This window comes from Chionomys nivalis, chromosome 6 (assembly GCF_950005125.1).
Source record: "Chionomys nivalis chromosome 6, mChiNiv1.1, whole genome shotgun sequence".
In the NCBI taxonomy this organism is placed as follows: Eukaryota; Metazoa; Chordata; class Mammalia; order Rodentia; family Cricetidae; genus Chionomys; species Chionomys nivalis.
Window position 1 is genome coordinate 85,827,891 of NC_080091.1, and position 23,757 is coordinate 85,851,647.

At 35.7% G+C, this 23,757-nt stretch overlaps 1 protein-coding gene across 1 annotated transcript; it reads right to left on the reverse strand.

The window, feature by feature from the left end:
- Positions 1–296: 296 nt before the first annotated feature.
- Positions 297–11,955, reverse strand: Sult1b1 (sulfotransferase family 1B member 1). The gene is made up of 7 exons (XM_057772883.1): positions 11,811–11,955; positions 11,107–11,235; positions 7,888–7,985; positions 6,885–7,011; positions 5,835–5,929; positions 2,608–2,788; positions 297–418 (listed from the first exon to the last, which is right to left on the reverse strand). The coding sequence occupies exons 1-7, from the start codon at positions 11,953–11,955 to the stop codon at positions 297–299; spliced, it is 897 nt and encodes a 298-aa protein (XP_057628866.1).
- Between the last annotated feature and the right edge of the window lie 11,802 nt (positions 11,956–23,757).

Genomic DNA, 23,757 nt, shown 5'->3' on the forward strand with positions numbered 1-23,757 from the left:
CTGTGCAGTGTTATCAGGAACATGAACGCAAGTTTCATACCCTGAAACAAGTCCATGTTGTTTTTCAAAAATGCTATTCCTCCAATTCAGTAGTCACTTAGGAATTTGCAGAAACAACCTTTGAAAAATAACATAAGAAAGACCCTTAGCTCTAGATAATATGAAATATTACTTGTTGAGGCATTAGTAGGACATATTTAATCAGTGTTTTAAAAGCACATTTATTTCTCTTCACAAATCCATTTGACTTCCCAGCCAAGTTACTATTTTAAGAAATCATATATTTAAGTTTCAGCTTATTTGCTTTGGATCTCTGTGCAGAACTTAAGTGTTGTTCCAGACATTTCCTTCTCATAGACAGCATCAAATATCTCATTTTGGGCCACTGTGAAGTAATTTTTCCAGTCACCAATAGTACCTAAAATAACAAGAATGCATGAAAGAATAAAATATAAATTACAAAAGAAAAGCTAATATTCACCAAAGGAAAGACTGAGCAATTAAGAAATGAATTTGAAATACACTGCATTTGGCTTCAAAAATAATTTCTAATATAAAAAATGAAGAAAAGTGTTATTAGCTTTATTCTAATTTGTAACAATGGTAACTGGTGTATATGCATATGTCTGGTGGATCTTTAAAGTTAATCTCATATTAAATAAATACTGATTATTTCAAAATGCTATATAAAATTTAATTATTATCATAGGTAAAACAAGTTTATAAATAAGCATGGAGTTCATATTTCAAGAGTTATTTTGAGAGAGATAATTTTCTTATCTAAATTCTCAGGGAATATACTGCTTCATAAGGGAGATCTTGTACTTTTCCTAACTGTCCTGCACAAGTTTCAGCAGTAAGACAACACTTTATTTTCTCAATCATAATGTCTGTACAAAGAACTATCCATCATCCAAAAGAGTTCTCAAATGGGAATCAGAGGAGTTTCACTTCCTGGAATTTACAAATGAGAATTCTGTGATCATTGGAAGACACCTTTCCCCTAATTCACAAAATTTATACTTCATTTATGTTTTAGGTGAGAATAACATTAAAGCCAAACCTATAAAGCTCCAGAGCTGTCTTGAAACAAACATATGACTTTGTTTGAAGGAAAAATTGCCTCTTGTAGGTATTCATGAGGAGCCTGTACTATATGTGAATTACTGGATAAACATGCAAATCTGTCTATTGAATGAGTGAATTAGTGAACAAATGAATCACAATCGCTACCAATATTTATATAATGTGTGTATACATATATATGTATGTGTCTAATTTATAGTTAGCAACTTTTCTAAATTGTTATATATCATTTCATGTAGTGTTTTCCCAAATTTTATATAATAGGTGTTATTGTTTTATGTATTTTGTCAATGATGTGAGTAGAACTTTGGCTGGCAGTTGATGTATTTGATGTCACAAATTTAGACAGAACTCGGTCTAACCAAAGGGCATGTCTTTTCTTCCTCTACAGCAGATGTAAAGACTTCACAATCTTGGTAGGTTAGCACGTAGTCTTCCATGATGATGCTGCACAAAACATCAATTCCAGACACGAAGCTCATTTTCTCTACTCATCAATCTTTAAGCTGTTATGAAAAATCTCATCCATTTTCATATGGCATGAGCTAAACTGTTTGGGGAATTACCTTCCGTGACATAGCTGAATTTAACTGCTTCAATAAAAGGAATTGCTTTTCAAGTTCTATCAGGTAAACTTTGTATGAATATAATTGTATATGCATATACATTAGTCATTTTGCTCCAAATTATAATAATACTAATAATATTTTTCTTTATTCTGTTATAGTAGAAATTGTCTTTGGAGCCAAATGTAGTGTTTGTTTTAATTGTATTTCAATGTCCAAGCACATTCCTGGAGTTATTCTTATATACCAGCACTAAAGAAAGTCCCTTTCCTCTGTATCTATTTCAATAAACATTAATCAAAATAGTAGTTGGCATTAGTAAAAAGTTAAACAACTAAATTTTTAAATTAATTTATGATGTGTTGATTTATTATTATTGAAATGGTCTATGTATAAGAAACCTTAATACACATGATTCATAGCAAACCAAGAATTTCAATAGTAAATTCCATATTCTTCTAAGTTAAATTTGTATTCTCCTTCTTGTAATTCAGATAGTATCTGTAAAAAGGGAAAATTTCCCATAAGGAAAAGAAACTTCTTTTTGATAAATTGTCTACATAAAAATTGACAATTTTTAAGTTATATGGGTCTTTAAGGAAGTTGCATCTTACTAGATAAACAACCAATGAGGAAAGAAGAGTGTCTATGCCAATTTATAGAATGCAGTAGAATGATAAACATGATAGTTCACAATATTGCATGATAATTGTGAAAGTCAATTATATTTAGAATAGTAAATAAGAAGAAAGTATCAAACCTTTAGTAACTGTGTACGTTATTTTTCTTTGCAAGGATGATCCTAATGAAGTGACTTTTGACTATATATGTTTTTGGTTTTATTGATTTTCTATGAAGAACTGAAACTTAAAGAAGTTAAATAAAGCAGTAGAAATCATAGAACTGATTCTTCACAAGAAAGTAAAGGTGGGAATTACATTCAACAAAATTTTACCTTTTCGCATGAAAGGGGACTTGCTGTGATCCATCATTGATGAGGGCAGATGGGTATAATTGACCATGGGGTTGTCCTTCATCATTTCAAAGGAGGTGTGATGGATAATCTTGTCCAAGGTCTTCTCATCCAAGGTCTTGCCTAGAAAGCTGGCAACCTTTTTGATTTCTTCCTTTGGGTTCTTCAGGGGTGAGATGATGAAATGCAAGGAAATAACAAACATGTAAACCACTCATATAATTTACAAAGTGATGCAGTTTTTATAATTACATTATTATTCTTGAGTCTGCATATGTATACGCAGGAGTTTGAGGATGAAACATTACAAATTCAAGGTCCAGACCCTCTGCATGTAGGTAAAAGTTTTCTTGCCTGGTCTGTTTATGGGACCTCTGGCAGTTGAACCAGGATCTATTCCTGCTGCACGAGCTGACTTTTTGAAGCCCATTCCACTTGATGGGATGTTTTGCTCAGTCTTGATGTGGGAAAGGGGGTGTGGTTGGTCCTGCCAGCACTGACTGTACCAGACTTTGCTGACTCCCCATGGGAGACCTTACCCTTTCTGAGGAGTGGATAGGGGTGGGATGAGAGAGAAAGGGAGAAGGGGAAAACTGTGGTGATATGTAAAATGAATTTTAAAAGCATGTGAGGTGTGAATATAAAGAAAATAAAAAAACAAAACAAAACACAAATTCACGGTCTGCTGTGCTACACAGAAAGACACTAATTCAACAAACAAAAGAAAGAAAACACACTGCTCTTTCAGGGGACTCCTTTGGTTCCCAGTCCCCACATAGAGTAGCACACCACAGCCTTTAACTCCAGCTTCCAGGGACCAGGCCCCACTGGGCTCTGAGAGCATGTGCACTCACATACAGACAGACAAGCAGACAAACAGACAGACAGACACAATTATAAAAATTAACCAAAATCAATCACCTCATTTCAGTTTATTAGCATAGCATGAGCTTAATATTTATAGCTTTCAATTGGGCAATTAAATTTTCATTGATATTTCAAAAAGATTTTGAAAAAATTAGATTGAAACTAAAATTGAAAGATATGATTAGAATTTATTAAAATGTAACATCTACTGTGGTGATGAGATGTTGGTATCAACTCCCTGTAAAAGCAAACAGCTTAAATTCTTAATACAGGACTTTTAATGTTTCAAAATACTTCCTGCTAAGAGTACAATATATAACATATTTAAGGAGTATTAAAAAATGTTTGAATATTCCTCAAGTGCTCCTTGGGCTGGCCCATGAATCAACCAAAATTTGTCTTTTTGAATAAATCACATAAATAGAAAGAGGACAGAAGCTCTTCCTAAAGATAGTAGAGGTTATTCCTCAAATTTGGGTGATTCAGATGTCTTCTATGCTGTAAACTAACTACAACCTGGAAATAGTAGAAAATTTCAGATGATTGGAGGCAAGATATAAAAATGTTCCAGAGTTTCCCAAAAGCTCATTCAGAGCATGTCACCATTCACTGGATATATTGTCACTGATATTTTGTTTATTACTATTCTGTCTACAAGTCATCACGTTATTAAAGGTTTCATCTATGTGTAACTCCTAAGCACTGTATTAGGTACTATAAGTATAGTTTAAAAATTGATAGTTTTTTTTAGTTTCCATCACAGATTTGAGAATTGAAAGGTGTTTTAAATTGTGTATATGAAGCTTTACAAAGAAACATTTGTACATTTTTCAATGGTTTGGGAGCGTCAGCAGGACTATCCAAGTTTTGTAGAATAGCCCAGAATAGTGGCAAAGTACATTGCAATAATATTGAACAAACCTATTTCATAGAGACTGTGCGAATTACAAGTTTATACTCTAAAATAAATACACTGTGTGTTATACCTAGAGTCTGGACTTAAAAAAAATACCAAGAGACCAGATCCGATACAAAAGCAAAGAGTCTTTGTAATTACAAGGCAACTCGGGTCCTCCATTCATTCAACACAGTGGGTAGAGTAGGAGAGACTCTGATTCACAGTGGGGTGGGGCATTTATTGGTGGTAGACTAAGGGCAGTACATCTGGGAGTCTGCTAGTTGCATAGTAACAGTCTCAAGATTGATGTACCTCCTGACTGGAGGAAGTTGTCCTGAGCTGATTGGTCAACTGCAACTGTGGAAAGGTTGCAATACTTGGAGGCCGTGAGGAAGTGGGGCTGTTGCTATGATTACTACATTCCTCCTCATCAGTGAAGAAGTCCAGAACCTGCCAGTTAACATCTGATGTGTTCTTTACCCCATGAAAGATATCTTTCGGCAGTTGCAACTGACCAATCTGTTCAGTAAGGGTTTCCCAAGCCTGAAGGTGCATCAATTCTGAGACTGTTATTATGAAACTTGCAAACCCCCAAATGTGGCCCCTTGCTTCACCCCTAATAAATGAGCGGCCCCACTATGTCTCATGGTATCACATACGCCACCCTCTGTTTTGGATGGATAGAGGAACTGAATTAACTCTTAATTAAAAAGGCTCTTTGCTTTTACACTGGATCTGATTTCTTGGTGGTTTTTGCGGGTCCAGACTATGGGCACAACATTGAAAAAGTAAAGAAAGAAAAACATTTGAAAGATAAAACAAACAAAGCATGGACACAATCTAAAGTCCAGAGTGTGCAAAGGGTAGACTGTAATTATAATAAACATAAAACCTAACTGAAGGCTTGGAAAACTAAAAGAAAAAATAAAGAAAAAAAAATAAAGAAAAAAAAAGAAAATACAAGTTGTAAAGGATGAGAGGTTGGAGAACTAAACACATTAATTTTTCTTTTGAACATGTTAAATTAATTCCAACATTCGTCTGAAATTCCATTTATAAAATGATGAAGATATGGGAATTACTTACAGGAAATGCAGAACAAGAAAGTGAAGATCAAATTGTAGTGATCAATGAAAAGGAAAACGAATAGATGTATATACAGATATCAACTGCAAAGTCTTGGGCGTGACGTCCTGGTAAGTCCAGGGGAGAATTTTAGGGAAAAGGATGGTTGAAATCACATGCTAACTAAATGAAGAAAGGAACAAATACAGATCAATGATTTCACAAAGTGGTAAGTGGTCTGATAGACATGCAGAGGTATGGGTAACAGGGAAAAAAGCCATTTTAATTTGGATTCTAATGTTAGCTTGAAAAATAGATATTAATGGTTTCTCCATGACACAGTGTGCACATTATTCAGAATAAACATCTACTATGTTACCTGTTTTAAGTCTTCATAGTACAAGAAAAGTAGCGGATGCTCTTTTTTCTTTTCCCACCAAGTCTTAACGTGATTGAACCATGAACCATAAGGCACTAAAATAGGAAAAAATGATACCTCTATAAGTGTTTACCAGATCAAAAAAATTTTAATAAGCCATTTGCAAAGACATTTTATAGAATTTGATAATCAAAGAGGCTGACAATATAGAATCAATTTTCAAAAAGTTAAAATTAGCCTTTTATATATATACAATCAACTTTTTTTTTTTTTTTTTTTTTTTTTGGTTTTTCGAGACAGGGTTTCTTTGTGGTTTTGGAGCCTGTCCTGGAACTAGCTCTTGTAGACCAGGCTGGTCTCAAACTCACAGAGATCCGCCTGCCTTTGCCTCCCAAGTGCTGGGATTAAAGGCGTGCGCCACTACAATCAACTTTTAAAACATAAATTGCAGCCGGGCGGTGGTGGTGCACGCCTTTAATCCCAGCACTCGGGAGGCAGAGACAGGCGGATCTCTGTGAGTTCGAGACCAGCCTGGTCTACAAGAGCTAGTTCCAGGACAGGCTCCAAAACCACAGAGAAACCCTGTCTCAAAAAACCAAAAAAATAAAAATAAAAATAAAAAAAATAAAAAATAAAACATAAATTGCAAAGGCAACATTTCAAGTAAGAATAGATTGGCTACCACTGAGTTGGGTTGAACCCTATGGAAAATTTGCATAACATCAGGTATCAAGTGTGAATATAAATATCACAGATACAGCATGTATAGCAAATCTCTCTAATGAGGAACAAAAACTGAGAATGGACTTTTAACACTGGGAAGAGATTACAAAATGTCTTCATATAGTTTTGATTATTATCGCACTTTCAAGTTAAATTTTATAGTAAACACTTTAATGTAGTTACTTTCCTAAACTGGAGTTTAATATATTAGTATTAAACTTGAATGTTATGACTTTTAAAAAATAAAGGAAGATAGGTTATTTAAAATAGAAATATTTGAAATAAAAACTAGTTGACATTTTAAAGCTAAGTTTTCGGCCTACTCACCATTTCCATCTAGGAATTTCAGCACATATTCTTCCCAGGTGCAAGGAATAGGGTGTAGATTATTCATTAAGTCAAAATGATAATATGAGACAGTAACATCCTTGGCATTTCGAGCCATATAAATCATCTACATGAGAGAGGAAAAAGGAAAGCAAGAAATGGGGTATTATTAATAAATAAATAAAATTGCAGAGCAGTTCTTCTCCTGGAAGTTATGGATCATAGTGTTAACCTATCAGGACTTCTAACTATTCTCATGAACTTATTAAGGTTTTGGTTAGCTTACAAAGAAAATACTTTTGTATATAAAGATAATTGCACTTCATTTTTATATACCACACCCAAATTCTTTACATAAAGTCAAATCAGAAGAACTAGATAATTTTAATAGCAGAGTTATTAATTAAGAAATGATTAAGTATTGAAGAACTTGAAATTTCCTGCTAAACAAACTCAGTCACAAATATTTCACTAAATAATGTCACAAACTTTCAGTTAAGAATATATATTCTTGCCTGAAATTTTGTTGAAGGCCACATTATCCTGGCACAGAAAAAGAATAAAAGTAGCAATATTGTGTTGGTGTGAGAATTACGTTACTTTTAATCTCATAAATTTCATATTAATGAATTGAAACTAATTAAAAAACACGTAACCGTTCATAGTGGCAAACTCCTATTATTGTAGTTCTTGGGCAGCTGGGGAAGGAAGCTCAGGAATGTGATATCAATTTCAAGGCCAGCCTGGCACCTATAGTGATATTCTGTCTCAAACAAACCAATGAAACAAGAAGGTGACAAGAGAAGAGGAGAAAAAGTAAGGAGCCAGAAGAGAGATGAGGAAAGGAAAGAAGAGAGTGGAGGAGGGAAGGGGGAAGGCAGGAAAGAGAAGAAGAGAATATCAAGCACTTCCTTGTTTAGTTAAGTTCTCTAGGTCACAATACGTACTGCTAGTTCTCACAACAGGAATAGATAGATGGACAGAGTTTACTGGAGGCTTGTACCTTGCATTTGTTCTCCCAGAGACTTTTCGGGAGTAGATCAGTTGGTAGATGTGTCTTTATAACCCGAGGCGATGGAGTTGTCTTTAAGAATTCAATACCTGAAATTTTCGGTTTAGGACAGAGAAAGATCAGAGTACGAGAGGAACTCATATTTCTTCATCTTTCCCACCAATATTTGTAAATGTTATTTTATTATGAGGGTGTGTACATGTGCATGAGAAAAGTGTGTGTGTGTGTGTGTGTGTGTGTGATAGATGTGTTCATGTGTCACAATACCAGAGTATTGTGAAAGTCAGAAGACAACTTTCAAGAGTCCATCCTTTTCCTGCAATGTGGGTTCCAGGTCCTCATACCTGTACAGCCAGGGATTTTTCCACCAAGCTATCTTGCTGTCTTCCAAAGATTTTTCTACAGACATGTTGAAGCAATATTAAATGGAGGTAACTTCTAAAATAACTACAGGCTGTTTTTTGTTTTGTTTTGTTTTGTTTTTCAGAATTTTAGGAAGTAGTATTAGGAGTCAGGCAACAGTGTGCAGTTTCACATTTACATCACTGTATTAAAATTTCTACTATAATTTTACTCAGTAAGAGATTTCTAAATTTTTAAGAGTCAGTTTCATTTTCTTTGTTAGCAAAATAAGGACTAAAACACTACTTTGGTAACTGGGAGTTTTAGCACATCTGCAACTCTAATCTCTAAATTATCTGCTAATACTACAGACTCTTGCCATTTTTCAGCATAGGAATACATTCTTCAAAACACCTGCTTAATCAACTCCAAGCAATCACCAGTTTTAACTGTTTATAATTTGTCATACAACATCCAGTCCCAGTGCTCTATATAACACTTATCTGTATGAAATACGACATGTATTTTGTAATGGTGACTGGGAGCTTTAATCCAACACTCAAGAGACTGAGTCATAAAGATGTTAAGTGTAAGGCCAGCTTGGACTTCTTAGAAGTCCACAATAAACTGTTTTTTATAGGGAACTATTCACAAACAGAAATGTGTTTATTTCCAGAGTGTTCCAATGCTTATTGCTTATGCTGGCTCTATAATATACATTTAGTAGAATGGAAATTCCTTCAGAACAGGAATATGACATGTTATTTACCAATGATTATCTTGTTGATTGAAGTCCATGGCCCACAATAAATATTAAGTACAACCACTTTATAACAATAAAAAATAAGGTTGTGAAAATCAAATATCTGAAGATATTAATTAAAAACATACAAAATTCCATCATGAATCTCATATCTCCAAACTGGCAGCTACAGTATGTAGTTGCATTTCATTTGTATCTTAATAAGTCTTCCCTGGGGATCAAAAAAGTAATACAGCCACACTGGCCAGCCTTACAGACGAGGCAGTAATGACACACATCTTTAATCCCAGTAGCCAGACTTGCTTGCCATAGAAACGAGGCAGTAGTGGTGCCTGTCCTTGATCCCAGAAATAGAGAAGATTATAAGACTGAGACTAAGAGCTTATGTGCTTGTTTATTAAAATACAAATGAAATGTCACCACAACAGCCTTGTTATGCAGTACAGAGAAACGAAAATTGTAATCTTCTATAGGTACACACTTCCCTCTGTTAATCTAAGGCTGTCTTCCTTCCCCATAGCAATTCTTTGCTCTTGCCTCAGCTCCCATAAAAGATTTTTTGTTTTCCTCTGTCTCATAGTCATTTTTCTGAGTGAGGTGGTTTAAATCCATGAATACAACTGCTAGGAGGATGTCACAATTAAGCTCTAGAATAATTCTAATAATTTATCTCTTGGCTAAATGTCAACTCATCTTTCTGTGACAATTGACTCCATTTTTAACCCTGGCCCCACCAGTAATCCCAGACACCTACAGATTTTAGTTTAATTAATTTTTCATTTTATATTATTGCGACATTAAAACCACTCTTCATTTCCAAGCTATTATTTTCCCTTCAACTTTAGACAATGAGCTAAGTTCAATAGACCCTTTCTGGTGGATATAAACTTTCTTGCCATGAACAATCTCCACTGCATGGGAGGGTTTAAAATTGCAGTATGGGAAGGGCTGACCTCAAGCTAGTGTGTTCTGTGTTATCTAGGTTCCCAGCAGCTTCACTAAAAGCGAACTTTCACACTTGCCTTTTAGATCCAGGCTTTTCATTCCCTTTTAGCTTGATGAGTTTTTGTTAGCTCATCTATCAAAATCTCTTCCTGGTGGTAATTTGTGTGGATACCCTTCAATTTTTAATACTGCATTACAATTTTCTGGGTCAACAATCTTGCCTTCAAGTGCCAGTAACACTAAAAGTTGCTGGATCAATATCTTTCAACTGATTATTTAAAATTTTCAATACCTGAAATCTAACATTTTATACAAAATTCTTAATAACTTTCTGAAGTTTCCAAATAAATACCTGGCTTCATATTTGGTTGACCTAAATAAAACTTCTGAACTTACCCTTCTTTCTTCATTTTCTTCAAATTTCTCAGGTAATCTGTCAGTCAATAAGTTCAAATATATTGCTAGCATCCTAAATTCAATCCCACAGAGAAACTAGGGTAGATTTTGTATTTTAAACAACAAAAAAACTCAGTGACTCTTAATTCAATATCTTCCCTACCTTGTTTAAAATAAAAGAAACTTTTACGATTCCATAGCTTATTTAATTCATCAGGATATGATTTCAAATTGCTTTGCATCTGTTGCCACCCCTTGCTTCACTGTTGTTTTAGTTCCTATATTGCCCTAAAGACTTGACTGCATCAATCCCTTTACACTTAGATGCTTCCCATCCCTAGATTATGTTTGCCCACATTTCATGCATATCTTTGGCCCTTCATTAACTGTAGCTAGCCTTGATCATACAGTCTTAGGCAATCTTTCTTATGAATATGTCTCATACAGTCTTGTTCTTTGGCTTTGGAAGACTAGTAGAACTAATATGTTACAAATTGATTTGCTTTTTATTGTTACAACATTTCTGTAATTCCTTGATGAGAATATGCATATTTTACTAATAATTCATAGTTAATTCACAACACAGTAAGTAATCCTTTATAATTATACAAATATTTATGCTTTGTTTCTTTTTTTCCTTTCTTTCTTTCTTTCTTTCTTTCTTTCTTTCTTTCTTCTTTTTTCTGAGTTAGAATCACAAATAGGACTATGCTAGATGAGAATACTCTTGCAAAATTACAATCACCAGGAGATTTAAATTTTACCTGATATATTTTGTTCAGGTTCATACAGTTCCAGCATTGGAATTTTAGTAGTAATGACATCTCGCTTACATTTTTCAACATCTCCATCATTTAGAACCATGTCAACAATTTCACTAATCCAAGTAGTACCTGTAACAAAAAAAAACAAAATTTTTAAAATCAGTGATCAGTTAGTTTCTTTGTTTCAATATTATTTGATTTTATTTATTGATTTATCAAGAAGCTCATATATATAAACATGAAACATTTTTGTGACATTTTAAATAAATAGAAGTTTTTGAGATCACAATATTATAATAGCATCTGCCCCGTCCCTTTCCTCCGTCTAAAGCCTATGTGTACCTCTGGCCCATACCAGCTCTCACCCGCACACATTTGCTTCCCAGATACAAACAAATACATACACGCATATGATTAATTCTGGATTTCCTTACCCAGCCTTTATTCAGGGGGAGGAGGGTGGTCCTACCTCAATTTGATGTGCCATGCTTTTGTTAAGACAAGGGGAGATTTGCCCCTTTCTGAATGAGGCAGAAGAAGAGTAAATGGGGAGGGGGATAGGTGGGAGTCTCCTGGGAAGGAGATGGGAGCAGAGGAGGAAGGGGAAACTGTGGTCAGTGTGTAAAATAAATGAAAAAAAGTTAATAAAATAAAATCTGAAACAATCAAGGTTAAACCTGCATTCTTTAGGACACAGAACTCACCTGATTTAGGGAATGTGGATATCACAATGTCATCTGGTCTGCCCTGGAACTCTTCCATCCTTTCCCAATTGAGTGCAAAAGCATAGACCATAGGATAGCCATTGATCATCTTCAGATCTTTCCTCTGAATTTCTGGAGTACCCATTTTTGTAGCAGGTTGTACAGATGCAGAACAGACTGCCTATTATCAGTAAACCCGTGGAGAACGAATAAAAGTCAGAATCTGTGTAACGAATGCTCGGCTTCAGACACTAAACTATAGTACAAAGTGAACTTTGACTTTATCATACTGTACACAGAAACACAAAGGTTATCTTGTGAGACTGATACTACAGATTGACAAGCGTGGCATTCAGCTCTCTGACGCCAGAGCAAAGGTCGCCAGCAGAAACATTGAAGAGAAGGGGTCCTATGCTTCCGTGAATTAAGTCATATTTTTACAGAAATATGTTAAAAATTCTGCATGTATAGTTAGATATCAGCATTTTAGTTGTAGCTCATTTTTCTTTAGGGTTACTCTAGTTTCATTGTGACTTTTAGTGTTATACATTTTGACATATATGACTTCATATGTTTTGTTCTCTTCTAAGAGTTGTTTCTTTGTCACCACTCTTAAAGAAATGATTCGGAATGCTCCCATATGTGGTTATTTCTGTGTGTACATATGAGTATGCCCACAATTGCAAATATAGACTTCAACTATACCGAGCCTCTTGGAATTGTGGATATTTACTTTTTATTAACCAATTCTAAATTTTTAATTTAGTTTTTAATACTTTTTTTATATTTATAATGTAAACTAACATATCCGACCTAAATTCTGGACCCTGTATAAGTACCTGTGCCATTGACCTCTTCTGAGATCTTGTTGGAAATGCAGGACCCTCAGGTCCCCATGTAGACTTAGAATCTACATTTTAATGAGACCCTGTAATTCCCCACCTTAAAATTTAAGGATGATTTTAAATCACTTTAATTATTCTCTGACAATGTAGATTATAAATACATAAATTATTAACATGCATTCAAGGTCTTGTATTTATTATATTTAATATCTATTATCACCCTTTCTTACCCTTTCTTAAGACATGCTTTCAATTCATAGATGGAATAAGGAAACAGCTGTAACTTTTGGGATCTGAGGCTCACAGAGAAGGAGTGGCCACCAGGAATAGACTTTGGTCTGCTCACTGTCTCAAGTTGTGCATGTATTCTTCATACCTTCAGTGGTATATTTATTGTAATCTTTCTTATGCTTTTTTCAAATTCTTGATTATGTATCAGTTTTGTATTCGACCAAACACAAAAAAAATTACATGCTTTATGGTTGAAACTCCTTTTAACTTCAAATAAAAATTAAAAAGGAGGAAATTGTGGAAACACAGAACTGGCTTAGAGGGCAGATTCCTCCTGGGATAGATGAGACGAAGCTGGGAAACAGTTGTTGGGCAACCTAAGCATAGATAAAAGAAAACTTTCTTTGCCCATTTCTCAAACGATCTGTCAGAATCTGTACCCTGGATAAAGAAGCGGCCTTTGAGCTCAGTTCTTCACGCTCTACCAGAAATAAAGGAGTGCTTTGCTTCCGTATACTTTTTGCCTTGTTTCTATGTACTTCTTTTTATTTTTATTACTGTTATTAATTGAGGTATTGTTTCTTGCAAGGGGAGGTAAGAGTTTCTCATAATCATGTACGTGAGTAAAGAGGGGGTTTCAGAGTTGAGGTATTGCTTTTTAGTCTGTATAAAAAGCCATACAAAATAAAGCTTGTTATGCAGTTGTTCATACTCTGCATCCCCTGTGTTTTGATTTGTGCAAGACCCTTACCCAGGGACCCCAATGCACTAAACATTTACAAAAAGCATCAATAAAAGCAATATAAAAGTAAATTTTACTTCACAGTGTGATCTCCTTGCTCAGTCTTCACCTTCAGCCACAGACGTTGTTGCTGAGAAGAACCCTTGGAGCTGGTGGTGGTATGGGAAGGGCAGGATACCTCCTACCCTCTTCAGAAGGGAAAAAAAAGGTCAAGTCAGGACCTACACATAGCAGTCTGTGACTTTGCAGGCAGTAAAATTCTTAAGGGTTTGAAGTCCATTCAAACACACCCATACAAGGGCCTGCTGTTGTGATGACATGTTTTAAGAATCTCAGAAAACATGTAACATAGAATGGCAAATAGGCAGTAACTTGGAAGTATAACTGCAGTTTTGCTGAATTGTACTAGAGTCAATATCAACTAGATTCTGTCAACTTGTAATATTTTTTTAGTTTGCCTTTATAGATTGAAGGCATTTGGTCACTCTCTGATCTATGAGTCTGCATTTCACATTTATAATACTTAAGTCCTGCAAGTCTCTTTTTAGAATGTCAAAAGCTTCCATACTTACCCTTATTATAGATTTGCAAATACAGAAAGGAGACAGAGAATTATAGAGATGAAACCAGTCTTTTCTGATACTTTTCCATATAATGTTTTGATAGTAGATCAGTCTTTTCCCTCTTGTGATATAAGTGACCATGGTCTGAAAGTTATGAACATATTTATGGTGGAAGTAATGTGTGAGCTGAGGGAAAATCCAGAATGTACATTTAATAGTGTTCACTGTTTTGTTTTCCTATTTGGAAAAAACTGCATTAAGACTAAATCACTAATATTTGAAGGAGATTCATGGTTTGTCTACAGCCCCAGGAAGATAGCATTTCTCTATACAATGTTAAAACTGTTTCATGCTGTTATTGTATTAAAAACATAAACAAAACTCAATTTGACATCTTTTGCTAAATTAATATATTTATGCATTCAAAAACACAATTAAATACCTTCTATACTGAATAAAGGTGTATAAGATTGTATAGAATTTTGTTAAACATTTTGAGATGACAGTTGTTGTGATTCAATGTTTAGTACTAGAGAAGCAGATCCCTGTTATTTATATTGTAGAACAAATTTTCACATTTTATAAATCTGATGGGGACATATCACTTAAGCTATTCATAATATATGGTAAGTACCATTAAAATACTAGTAATGACTTGTAAAAGCAAAAGCAATGCTACCAAAAGCCATATACACATTCAATGCAATACCAAGCAAAATTCCTTACAGACCTTGAAAGAACAATACTTAACTTCATGTGGAAAAGAAAAAAAGAACAGGAGAGCCCAAACAATCCTGTACAATATAGGAACTTCAAGAGACATCACAATCTCTGACTTCAAACTTTACTACAGAACTACAGTAATGCAAACAGCCTGGTATTGGCATAAAAACAGGCAGGAGGACTAAAGGAACAAAATCAAGACCTGGATATAAATACAGACACCTGATTTTTTGACAAAAAAGCAAAAAATATAAAATGGAAAAAAGAAAACATTCAACAAATGATGCTGGCATAAATGGATATCAACATGTAGAAGAATGAAAATATATCCATATCTATCACCTTGCACAAAACTCAAGTCCAAATGGATCAAAGACCTCAACACAAAGGCAGTCACACTGAACCTCATAGAAGAGAAAGTAGGAAGTACACTTGAACACATTGGCAGAAGAGACCACTTCCTAAATACAACCCCAGTAGCACAGACACTGAGAGAAACAATTAATAAATGGTACTCCTGAAACTGAGATGCTCTGTAAAACATAGGACATGGTTAACAAGGCAAAATTACACATACAGAATGGTAAAAGTTCTTCACCAACCACACATCAAACAGAGGGCTGATCTCCAAAATATACAAAGAAGTCAAGAAATTGCCATCAAAAGAACAAATAAAACAATAAAAAGGGGGTACAGACTTGAATAGAAGAGAACTCCAAACAGATGAATCTAAAATGGCTGAAATACACTTAAAGAAATGTTCAACATCCTTAGCCATCAGAGAAATGAAAATCAAAACAACTTTGAGATTCCATCTTACATTTGTAAGAATGGCCAAGATCAAAAACAATGATGACAACTTATACTTGAGAGGACGTGGGGTAAAGGGAACACTCCTCTATTGCTGGTGAAAGTGCAAACTGTTACAGCCACTTTGGATATCAGTATGGCAATTTCTCAGAAGATTGGGAAACAACCTTCCTCAAGACTCAGCAATACCACTTTTGGGTATATACCCAAAGGATGCTCAGTCATGCCACAAGGACATGTACTCAACTATGTTCCTAGCAGAATTATTTATTGTAGTCAAAATCTGGAAACAACCTAAATGCCCCTCGACCAAAGGATGGTTAAGGAAAATGTGGTGCATTTACACAATGGAGTACTACACAGCAGAAAAATATTAATGACATCTTGAAATTTGCAGACAAATGGATTGAGCTAGAAAACATCATATTGAGTGACGTAACACAGACCCAGAAAGACAAATATAACATGTATTCACTCATAAGTGGCTTTTAGACATAAAGCAAAGAAAACCATCCTACAATTCACAATCCCAGAGAGCCTAAACAACAATGAGGATCCTAAGAGGGACACACATGGATCTTATCTACATGGGAAGTAGAAGAAGACAAGATTTCCTGAGTAAATTGGTTCATGGGGATTATGGGAGAGGGAAAGGAGGGGAGCAGAGAAAAATAAAACCAATTAAAAATTAAACAAAAAGAAATCAAATGGAAAACTAAACATGGATAAAGAAAGTTTGGAAATTAAATCTACAGCATCTAATGCAAATTCCTTTATTATTAGTCCTGAACTGTGTTTAGATAACAAAGTCAAATAGGACCTGAAAAATTAGTCATGAACTTTATTTTAAGAAATTAAAACTCAGTAAGCTTGCTCTTGTTATTTAAAAATAGAAATATAATATAAACTTCACTTTCTTAGAAGTAAGTCTATAATTGAAATAATACTTCTGCCCTGTATCTTAAAGAAAGGCAGAGTTTAAATGGATTAATATCAAAAAAAGATCTTTCATACAAAAAGGGCAGTCATTTTCAGTTTTAAATGAGTTGAAGTAAACTCAGCATTTTTAGTAATAAATTATTCTTAGTTATATATTTTGATTTGTTTATTGACTACAGGATTTTATTTCTTGCCTATGCATGTTGCAAAAATACCTTTCTTAAGTGACACATTTTTGATCTCCCATTTTTATTTTATTTTAGTAGTTTATACATAAATCTATGATAATGAAAATCATAGTAAGCAAATCAGTAATTCATTTTGACATCTAGTTACCAACATGAAGGTCTAAAGTATCATTTAGAATTCTCTACTTCAAATATAGCACTCTAAAACATTACAATTTAATGCAAAAAAACCCCAGCATTTTCATAGATATAACATTTGCTCCACATTGGAGAATGTCTTGGGTAGTTTTTCTGAGAAATAGTTGTCTAAGGATAAAAATAAGTGTAGGTAATTGAGAATAAGTAAACAACCTTTGTCCCATGGATGAAGGAAGAGATTTACCTCCTTTGGCTTGAAAGACTAAGTCTCAAATCCACAGCCTGGGTATTTTGCTGTTCTCACTAGAACAGGTTACACATTTTGTGCATTCCCTCGGAACTCAATCACTTTAAGCAGCTTACATTAAATCTCCTTCCTTATATTAATAGATAAGACACAATGAGTAATGTTTGGGCCCTATTGTGACTCCCCCAGAATGACAAGAGGTATTATTTTCCCTTATTTGCTGTTCTACCAACAGCAACTGAAGGTTTAGACTACTGATATCCAAACCTTCCTTCTGATATAAATACGCAGAAGGAAATGCCCAGGTACAAATTCAATCACCAACAGCAACTGAAGGTTTAGACTACTGATATCCAAACCTTCCTTCTGATATAAATACGCAGAAGGAAATGCCCAGGTACAAATTCAATCACCCCCAAAATCATGAACTGAAGTTTATAGTAATCATGTGGCAAATTCCGTAATTGCAATCCTGTCAAAGCTGATGTGGGCTCAGACTTTACAACTACTACTAGTGACATCATTGAAATTTTATTTTATTATTCTTTAAATTTTGAACAGAATATTTTGCTTTATTCCATAGGATGGCTAAATATAAACACTCAGCCATGTTCTTCTCCCTAAGCTGAGGGGAGAGACATCTATTAGAAATTGATGGGAAAGGGGCTGGAGAGATGGCTCAGTGGTTAAGAGCACTGGCTGCTCTTTCAGAGGTCCTGAGTTCGATTCCCAGCAACCACATGGTGGCTCACAACCATCCATAATGAGATCCGGTGCCCTCCCCTGGCATGCGGGCACACATGGAGGCAGAATGTTGTATACTTGATAAATAAATTTAAAAAAAAAAAGAAATTGATGGGAAAACATTAGAGACCTGACGTGGTCTATAACAACTTTCCAATTTCTTGTTCCTTCTAAGCCCTCTGTCTGATTGTGGAGGAGCCTGCATATATGAATGCAGTGTTTTTCACATTCTGGAAATTCTTTGTCTGAGGTGGAGAGAGGCTGCCTGGATTGTTGACCAAGAAGTTTATAGCTATATTGAACCCATGCTCACAAAATATGAATTTTTATGAAGGCACTATAAAACAAATGTCTCATATCCTGTATTATGCTGTTCATATTAATGCCCTTCGGGGAAAGCCTTGTTTACTGCCTCCTTTCCTTTTTAAACCACTTCAAGGAAACTTTTAGAAATGAGAAGTATCCTGCAGAAAATGTTCCTTCAACTGCCTGAATAGATGAACAAAGCAAGTCATAGAGTATTAACAAAAATCTTGGGGTCAAGGTGGGATACCTCCTTACAAGTTATTGGTTAGGGAGACACCTGGTGCTACCCTAACACTTTGTCACTCCTGTTGGTTGCTCACCATAAAGACTCTAATCCTGAAGAGATCACATGCAGGACATAGAGAAATCAAGCCAGAGCTGGGATACTGCTTTCATCCCTGGCTAGCTTTCCTACTGCCTACTGCTAAGAAAAATGTCAAATATTTGAGTCATTTGTGGAAACTCGGTACACTATAAAGACAGACCGGGAAAAACTTATGCAGTGGTACAGAAGCAAAATGACTAAATGGAAGGAATGGAACACCCTCTATTTGGACTTGAGTCCCACTCAACAAGAGGTTTTATATCTGGTACAGTATACCAGGTCAGCATGAGCACCAAAGGATAAGTTACTGAAGTCATTTTGCTAAGTGAGCATAATGTGTTATCAAATTATCTTCTATATATTTATGCTTATATGCTTATTCCATAGATTAGTACTAGTGACAGTTTGGTCAGATAAGTCATATCTTATCTACTTATCCCTATCTACTCTCTCTCTCTCTTTATATAAACACACACACACACACACATATATATACATACATACACACACACACATATATTTGGGGTACTACTTTTGACAAAAATATCACTTACCAGGTAAGGGCATAGGGACCAGAAAAATAATAAAAAGAACAAAGACATGAGTGAAAATAATAAAACAGAAACAGAATAGTAATTGTAAGAAGTTGGAGTGAATACTGAAATAGCCCACATTTAGTTTTCCATACACTTTTATTCCCCAATACAACAGGAAGGATGAAAAAGGACAAAGATTGCTTTAAAATGATGCAGAGGACAACCAGAAGAGTTACTTGCTTCAATATTTGAGGCATCGAGTCATTAATTTTGAGAAAAGCATTCTGTTGTTTAGGCAGTAAACCCACCCTAGCCCAAGTATCCTGAAGGCAGTCACTCCCTAGGTCAAACCTCCTAACTCAAAAGAAGGAGCAGAAGTATGCTGAGTTCTCTGATCTTTGGTCAAGGTGGAGTGGTTCTACCTGTATGGTCATCCTAATGTTCAAAACACCAAATAACCACACCCTAGGTCAAGGTGTGTAAACATAGTTGTTGTCAACAACTTTGAGCAAGCAGAAACTCTCTGAACTTCAGACAAGGTGGAAAAGATTCACATTTTAAGGTCTCCACAGACACCAATGACAGAAAAGGGAGGAAGAGGAAGGCAAGAAGGAGGAAGAGGAAGGATGGAAGGAGAAAGGAGGAGGGAAGGAGAGAGAGAGAGAGACAGAGACAGACAGAGAGAGAGAGAGAGAGAGAGAGAGAGAGAGAGAGAGAGAGAGAGAGAGATTCCCTTCAATATTTTGAGATTGACATGATATCTCATGATATAGCTTGCTGGAATAGATCTTAGAAAAACTGAAACTTGAGTCATGAGACATGTGAATCTTGAAGATGTTGAGAAGGACAAAAAAATGTTCCTATCTGCCTCTTTTCAGCCAGAGATATAAAACCTTCAGCATATTCTAGACAAGTATGAATCACAACCTAAACAAAGAAAATAAATCTGCCACTCAACCAGCCATGGTATAATGAAAGTTCGCCCCTAGTGAGATTGATGAGTAAATATATTTTCACCCAAACATGGTACCTGAACATAGACACTCCATGTCTGACATTCATAGAAAGAAATCTGCTTCTGCTACTGGGATGCAAGGATTATAATAATTTTCTTAGTGTTAACAAAATCAATCAAGATGACACAGAGGCAGTGTGTGGACCAGAAGACTGGAAAATGTAAAATGGCAATGTGTTTTCTGTTTTACTGGGCAATGAGTATTTTTGCTGGTTTGTTTTGTTCTGTATTATTCAAAATTCAGAGTATAAACACATTTTATTGGAATGTAGCCATATTATACAATGTGTAAGATTGTTAACTTACAGTAGAATTGACTAATCATAGGAGGCATGACTTAACCACACAGCCTATAATATTTAGTATGCAAACTTCAATGGAAAAAGCCCTGACCCAAGAGTAACTGAGGTGGGATTCCCCTCTGTATGCTGTGAATATCAGTGGTTAATAAAGGAACTGCTTTGGGCCTACAGCAGAGCTGTAGGGAAACAGAGGAATGCAGGAAAAACTAAACTGAATGCTTGGAGAAAGGAGGCAGAGTCAGGGAGAAGCCATGGACCTGCTGCCAGAAACAGACGTGCTGAAACTTTGCTGGCAGGCCACGACCTCATGGTGATACACAGATTAATGGATTTGGGTTAAATTAAGATGTAACAGTTAGCCAATAAAAGCTAATGGACCAAGCAGTGATTTAAATAATATGGTTTCTGTGTGATTATTTTAGGGCTGAGCAGCTGAGAACAATAAGCAGCCTCTTTCAACAGTTAACCACTCAAAACTGTTACCTCATGTATGAAGTAGAAAATTTAGTGATCTCTAAGTCTAATCTCCCATTTTGAACTGGCATTTTTTAATACCACATGGTATGGTAGCCTACACTGTAGTAACTCATAAGACCTCAGAGCCATATTCTAACAAGGGTACTACTGAAGTACTGTGTCCAGTAGAAAGAAGACCATGGCAATGTTCTCCTGCCTTGGTTTATAGATACCTACAGTGCATAGCCATTGTTTCTAGAGAATCGAGCAAACCAGAACACTGGTGTTGTCTGCAGTAGGCTTATATTCACAGTGCAAGAAGTACATACAGGTATAGTGAATGATAGAATTGAAGAACAGACTTTTACATACAATCTCCTATTCTCTCTTCTTTAAGTGACCAGTTAAAACTTTGATTGTTTTCTTAAGCAGAATAACAGAACATGGGAAAGAATGCAATGCAGATATCCCAATGAGGTATTAGAAACCCTGATTTCATGACTGGCTAATTCTTAGCCCTATTTGTTTAGAATACAAACATGTTTTTTGGGTTTTTTGTTTTGTTTTGTTTTTTGGATTTTCGAGACAGGGTTTCTCCGTAGCTTTTTGGTTCCTGTCCTGGAACTAGCTCTTCTAGACCAGGCTGGCCTCAAACTCACAGAGATCCGACCTGCCTCTGCCTCCCGAGTGCTGGGATTAAAGGCATGTGCCACCACCACCTGGCCTACAAACCTGTTTAATAATGTGTTTCTTACTCTTCTACATTAATACTCACAACAAAACTGACCAGTTTTTATTTTGTAAAATATCAGTAAGCATGTGTTTAGTGCCAGAAATACGTTTCTGATGCATTAGACACTTCATTATTTACTTATATTGAAACGCCTTTGAAAAACCAGCTGGAATTCTGTAGCGCAGTGAAGAGGATGAAACCCAGCTTTGGCAAAAGTAGTCATTCCTGTAAACCTGTGTTGGCAGATAAGGAACACAGGGACAAATCTGTACTTAATCTAGACACTCTATACAAAAGACTTTAACCTCAATACTGAAAAAGCACATTTGGAGCTGATGAACACACATTAAGGGTAATTGTTGCTCTCTCAGAAGACCCCTGTTTAGTTCCCAGCTTCCACACCTCTTATATCTCAAATTCTAGAGAGTCTGACACCTCTTCTGGTTATCTGGACTTTACGCTCTTAAATGCTGTGCATTCCTACATGCAGCACTATACTAGACAATCTAGCAGGGTAGCTACCATTATCCCAGTCATGTCACGGTAGGGTCTGTAGATCAGACATAGACACATAAGAAAATATAAGGGATTTATCTTGAGAAACACAGGTCAAAGTGATAGTATCAGAGTGGATTATGAATACATCTCAAAGAAAAGGAGTTAATCCCTACCTACTAGATTTAAGGTTTTACTGTTGTCTAATTCTTGAAAGCACTAAGTGGACACAGATCCATATCTTTCTGATGTAATGTAAAGTAAGTTCACTAGCAGGTCATTGAGGTGATTTCGTGGTGAAAGCCTGAAGAACCAAGAGTTTGGTATTGATGAACAATGGTAGCACCAATGGACACAGTGACGCAGGAAGAACAAAACTTATATGTACTGCCTAGCTTTCTCCTTCTATATTTTGTTTCAAACCCCAAAGTGTATCTTTCTTATCTTCTAGCCATCTTCCAATTCAATCAAGCTTGCAAACAGAGATTAGTGTTCACAAGGTGACTTTCCACCCAAACTAGAAAATCAAGACTGTAAATGATAAGTTAAAAACCTACTAATTCTTTTTCCAGAATAGGTGGCATTTTGACAAGTTCTCATCTTTTGTAAAACTCCTGCCACTTAAATATGGTAATGCCAATTTTTAAAAAAGCATAGTAAATGACATTTACCCAGTGTAAAGTTACACTATAAAGGCATAAGAGTTTAAGAAATTAAGAATTTTTTTTTACATGTTTACATGATCTAAACAAAATTGGAAAGAAATGCTCAGGGCACTTATGACCCTGTTTCTGGAACTGTTCAGGCATTCATATTTCTATATTTCTTAATTTTTTAAATTTATTATTCAAATACTCCATACACGTAAACAATGAAATATGGTTTTCATTGTTCATGTGCCCCTAACCACATGCCACACCACACTTCATATTCTTGTTAAGGACTTCTTCTGATAATTTTTTTTAGCATAAGTTCACAACAGAAGAAGGGAAAACCTTTGCTATGGAGACTTTAGAAAAAGCAATGAATACTATTTTTATTATTATTTTATTTATTTATTTTTGTAGGTTAAATATGAATTTATTGATTTTTTTCCCTTACTATCTGGGCAAAGGGTGGGGCATGCTCTACTATATACATCAACCAGCAAACGGTGGGGCCAACTACCCTATATGGCTGGCCCAGGCTAGAGGTCGGGCCAGCTCTCCAGTTCCCATGCCACCAGGGTGAGCTCTTTTGCTCTGCCCAGACAAGGAATGAAGCCCACTCTCCTGAGCACATCAGCTAGCACAAGATAATGCCAGCTTTCCCATGCCAATATCATTGGGTCCAGTTCTCCAGTGTTACCCCAATAAGGGGCAGGGCCAGCTCTTCTGCTTTGTCATAGTGCCTGGTTCTCCCACAGCCACTCAACCAGAGGCAGCAATCCTGTGCTGCCCTGGAAAGGGGCAGAGTCAGCTCTCCAGCACTCATGCTGTCGGGGCTAACTCTACCAAGGCCATGTCTCTACTGGTACCACCATGAGGTGACTGGTGTATAGTAGAGCCAGCTCAGTGTGACCTTTGGACATTAAGACAGCTCCAGCTGCAGTACAGACCCAGACATCCTC